This window comes from Fulmarus glacialis, unplaced genomic scaffold (assembly GCF_000690835.1).
Source record: "Fulmarus glacialis isolate BGI_N327 unplaced genomic scaffold, ASM69083v1 scaffold26370, whole genome shotgun sequence".
NCBI lineage: Eukaryota > Metazoa > Chordata > Aves > Procellariiformes > Procellariidae > Fulmarus > Fulmarus glacialis.
This window is the reverse complement of record NW_009190041.1, coordinates 1-3,190: the sequence shown is the minus strand read 5'-3', so window position 1 is coordinate 3,190 and position 3,190 is coordinate 1. Positions and strand designations below refer to the sequence as shown.

Below are 3,190 nucleotides of genomic sequence, written 5' to 3'. Positions count from 1 at the left end.
CACCTGAGCCCCTCCGGTCGAAGGCAAATGACCCGTCCTCCTTAAATATTGGTTATAAAACAAATTTCTTTTTTTCCTTTTTCTTTTTCTTAAAAACCCTATCTCTCTCTCCATACTTTTTTTGTCTTTTGTATTTGAGTATAAAAGGGGGCGGGCGCTCCGCCTTGCCTGCCGCTACCTCCGCAGGCTGCGCTGTGCCTGCCGCAGCAGCGTGTCGAAGTCCAGGGAGTCGAACTTGCTCTTGACGGGGGCCGGGTCGAAATCCTCCCGGTTTGAGTCTGGAAGACACGGGGAGAGGCTGCCTTGAGCCATGGGGACACTTGCACAGTTCCGGCCATCCCCACAGCAACTCCTTCCCATCTCGCTTCACGTGCCAACCTCTAGACCCAGAGCTGGGCTGATGGAGGACCGGACCTGGCCTCCATTCCAGCTCTGGAGGGACAGGGAGCCCCCGTCCAACCTCCCCTCGGGGCAGGACTATCCCTGGATGTGGCCCTGCCCAGCCAAGCCTGACTGACCCCAAGGATGGGGACTCTTACACCTCTGGAAGGAGAGAGGGCCTAGGGTGCCACCCCCCAACTTGACTCACCCAGGTCGGCATAGTTCCTCCTGCAGAACTGCCGGCGGCCGCCGAAGCACAGGTCGAAGGGCTGCTCGTCCGGGCGCCGCAGCTTGTGCCCGCTCTCGATGGCAGCGAAGGCTTCCTCGGCATAGCGGTAGGTGACGAAGCCATAGTTGTCCCTGGAGCCAGAGAAGGAAGGAGATCAGCAGCAACGCAGTATGTTTGTCCCCCCTTGGTCTGCACCGTCCCCTTGAGGAATGGGAAAAGGGCCAAGAGGAACCATCCCCGGGAAGAGGCTGCCCCATGTCCCCACAGCTCTTACCCCTCGGAGCGGAAGTGCAGGGTGCACTCCTCGATGTCCCCGAACACAGAGAAGCGGTGCCGCAGCTCTGACCGCGTCATCCTGCTGGGGATCTTGCCAATAAACACAACTCGCCGCTCCTCCTGTGGGCAGGGATGGGGAAAAGGGCCAAGAGGAACCATCCCCGGGAAGAGGCTGCCCCATGTCCCCACAGCTCTTACCCCTCGGAGCGGAAGTGCAGGGTGCACTCCTCGATGTCCCCGAACACAGAGAAGCGGTGCCGCAGCGCGGACCGCGTCATCCTGCTGGGGATCTTGCCAATAAACACAACTCGCCGCTCCTCCTGTGGGCAGGGATGCACCGTCCCGTGAGATGGAGACAGGGGGGACTCGGCGTCTCCAAGCCCTCCCCGGTGAGCAGGACCTCTCGCACAGAGCACCCTCCCTGCACCGCCACCCATCACACCATGCCCTGGCCAGAGCTTCCCAGCAATGCTGCCTGCCAGGCTGCGACCCCACGGCTTTCTGAAGTGACAGAGGGGCTGGAGCCCCCCAAATCTCCAGCCCCAGCTTCCCAGCCCTCCAGCACTCACTATTGCACGTTCCTTCTGGAGGATCCTCTGCCTTTGGTAGTGGTCCTGTGCGTCGTAACTGTATCTGGCAGGGCAGAAACCGGACACATGAGCTACAGGGTCATGGGGGTGCCAGAAGAGAGTGATCCCAGACACAAGGGAGATACTGAAGGAGTGGGTCCACCCATGCCTGGGACACGGGAGGCCGGGAGATGGGTTGGGGGGAGCTCACACCCCTGCAGGGTGGCCACGCTCACCTTCTCCGCCTGTTACTCCTCCTGCGGGGTGAAGGGGAACGGGAGCGGGACTGGCTGCGGGATGTGGACCTGGACGAGTAGGAGGATGTTGATGATGAGGATGAGGACCTGTCCCGGGACCTGCCACATGACCCACAGCTGGAGCGGGAGGAGGAGCTGTGGGAACATCTTGAGCGGTACCTGGGGGAAGGAGAGACACTGCTCAGTGCCGAGCCCTCCCCATGCCCAGCACCATGAGGCTTCAGAGAAGACTTCCATCCTCCCCAGGGTACCCAGCACCCCACTCGGACAGGACCCACCCCCAGAGTGAGCTGGGAAACTTCTGCTCAAGTTTGTAACGATGCTACAGAGATGTTGCTCCACTGACTGCAAACACCGCAGCAAAAAGGGAGCAGGCTCACAACAGACACAGCCTCTGAGCAAGAAACAGTCACGGGGGAACCATGCAGCACATGGCTGCGACTGGGCAAGGGCCCAGGAGGGGCCGGGGCTGCAGCGCTGAGCCCCGCACGGTGCACAGGATGACACTGGAGCCATCACATGAGCGTTGCACTCAACAGCCATGCGATGGAGACCACCACGTACCTCCGACAACACCGAGGGCCGTGGCACGCACTGGGACCGGGCTGGGCTTCTGTGCCCACAGCCTCCTGCCTACAAGAGCTTCTCTGGCAGGGCCAGGCAAAGCTTAAGGGCAGCAGGACTGAAACCCCTCTGGGATCAAGCCCTGAGGCAGCCAAGCCAGACAGGTTTTTCTCTGCTCGCCTCCAGCAGGTCCCTGCTGCCATTGTGGCTCCTCTCATTTCTACACCTAGGGTCTTACCAGCCCCACAGCACAAACACCAACACCTCCATTAATATCTCAATGAATACATCCAAAAGCCAAGGTGCAGCCAAGGACTCGTACCATGGTGCTCCAGGAGGGGTAAGGAAGCCCAGCTCAGAGGTGGCTTTGCAGGAACACCTGCCTAGATGTGGCAGTTGCCCAAGCAGACAGACGCTCCACAGCTTACCTTCGCCACCGCTTGGGTGGTGGGGAGAATGACCGTGACCGGGATCGGGAGGACGAGGATGAAGATGAAGATGAGGACTCACTAGCTCCATCTGAACTGGAGCTGAAGGAGCGGCTGGCACGGCTCCTGCCAGCCCTCCAGCTGCTGGCAGAGGGGCTGGGCGAGTCCCGGGGTCTCCGGTAGCAGCGCAGGGACCTCTTGGCAGCAGCATGGCTGGGCTGGGCACTGGGAGTCCGCATCTCCTGGTCCCGGCACGGGGATGCGGCTGGAGACAGGAGCACCGAGGTGGGGGGGCTGCTGCACCCAGCGGTGGCCTTGTTGGGGACGCTAGTCCGATAATCCAGGGGGGCTAGGCAGGCCGTCCCCAGGGGCTCCTGGCTGGGCCCCATGGTGGTGGTGGGGTCTGGTGGGGTGGGCTTGGGCTGGTCCAGCGTCCGTTTGGTTAAGGAGGAGATGGGTTTGATAGTGATGTCCCGGTGGTGTTTG

General features: G+C 61.3%; 1 protein-coding gene across 1 annotated transcript; it reads right to left on the bottom strand.

The window, feature by feature from the left end:
• Window positions 1-92: 92 nt before the first annotated feature.
• Window positions 93-2,973, bottom strand: LOC104081536 (peroxisome proliferator-activated receptor gamma coactivator-related protein 1-like). The gene is made up of 6 exons (XM_009584325.1): window positions 2,705-2,973; window positions 1,692-1,871; window positions 1,456-1,519; window positions 885-1,006; window positions 590-741; window positions 93-278 (listed from the first exon to the last, which is right to left on the bottom strand). Exons 1-6 carry the CDS (start codon window positions 2,941-2,943, stop codon window positions 175-177), a joined length of 861 nt encoding a protein of 286 aa, XP_009582620.1. The 5' UTR covers window positions 2,944-2,973; the 3' UTR covers window positions 93-174.
• Between the last annotated feature and the right edge of the window lie 217 nt (window positions 2,974-3,190).

Coding starts and splice junctions, on each gene's coding strand:
- LOC104081536 (XM_009584325.1), bottom strand. CDS start 2,943: ATGCGGACTCCCAGTGCCCAGCCCAGCCATGCTGCTGCCAAGAGGTCC. Junction 1,007..1,455: donor TCCAGAAGGAACGTGCAATA/GTGAGTGCTGGA, acceptor CCCTGCCCACAG/GAGGAGCGGCGAGTTGTGTT. Junction 742..884: donor CTGCACTTCCGCTCCGAGGG/GTAAGAGCTGTG, acceptor CTCTGGCTCCAG/GGACAACTATGGCTTCGTCA.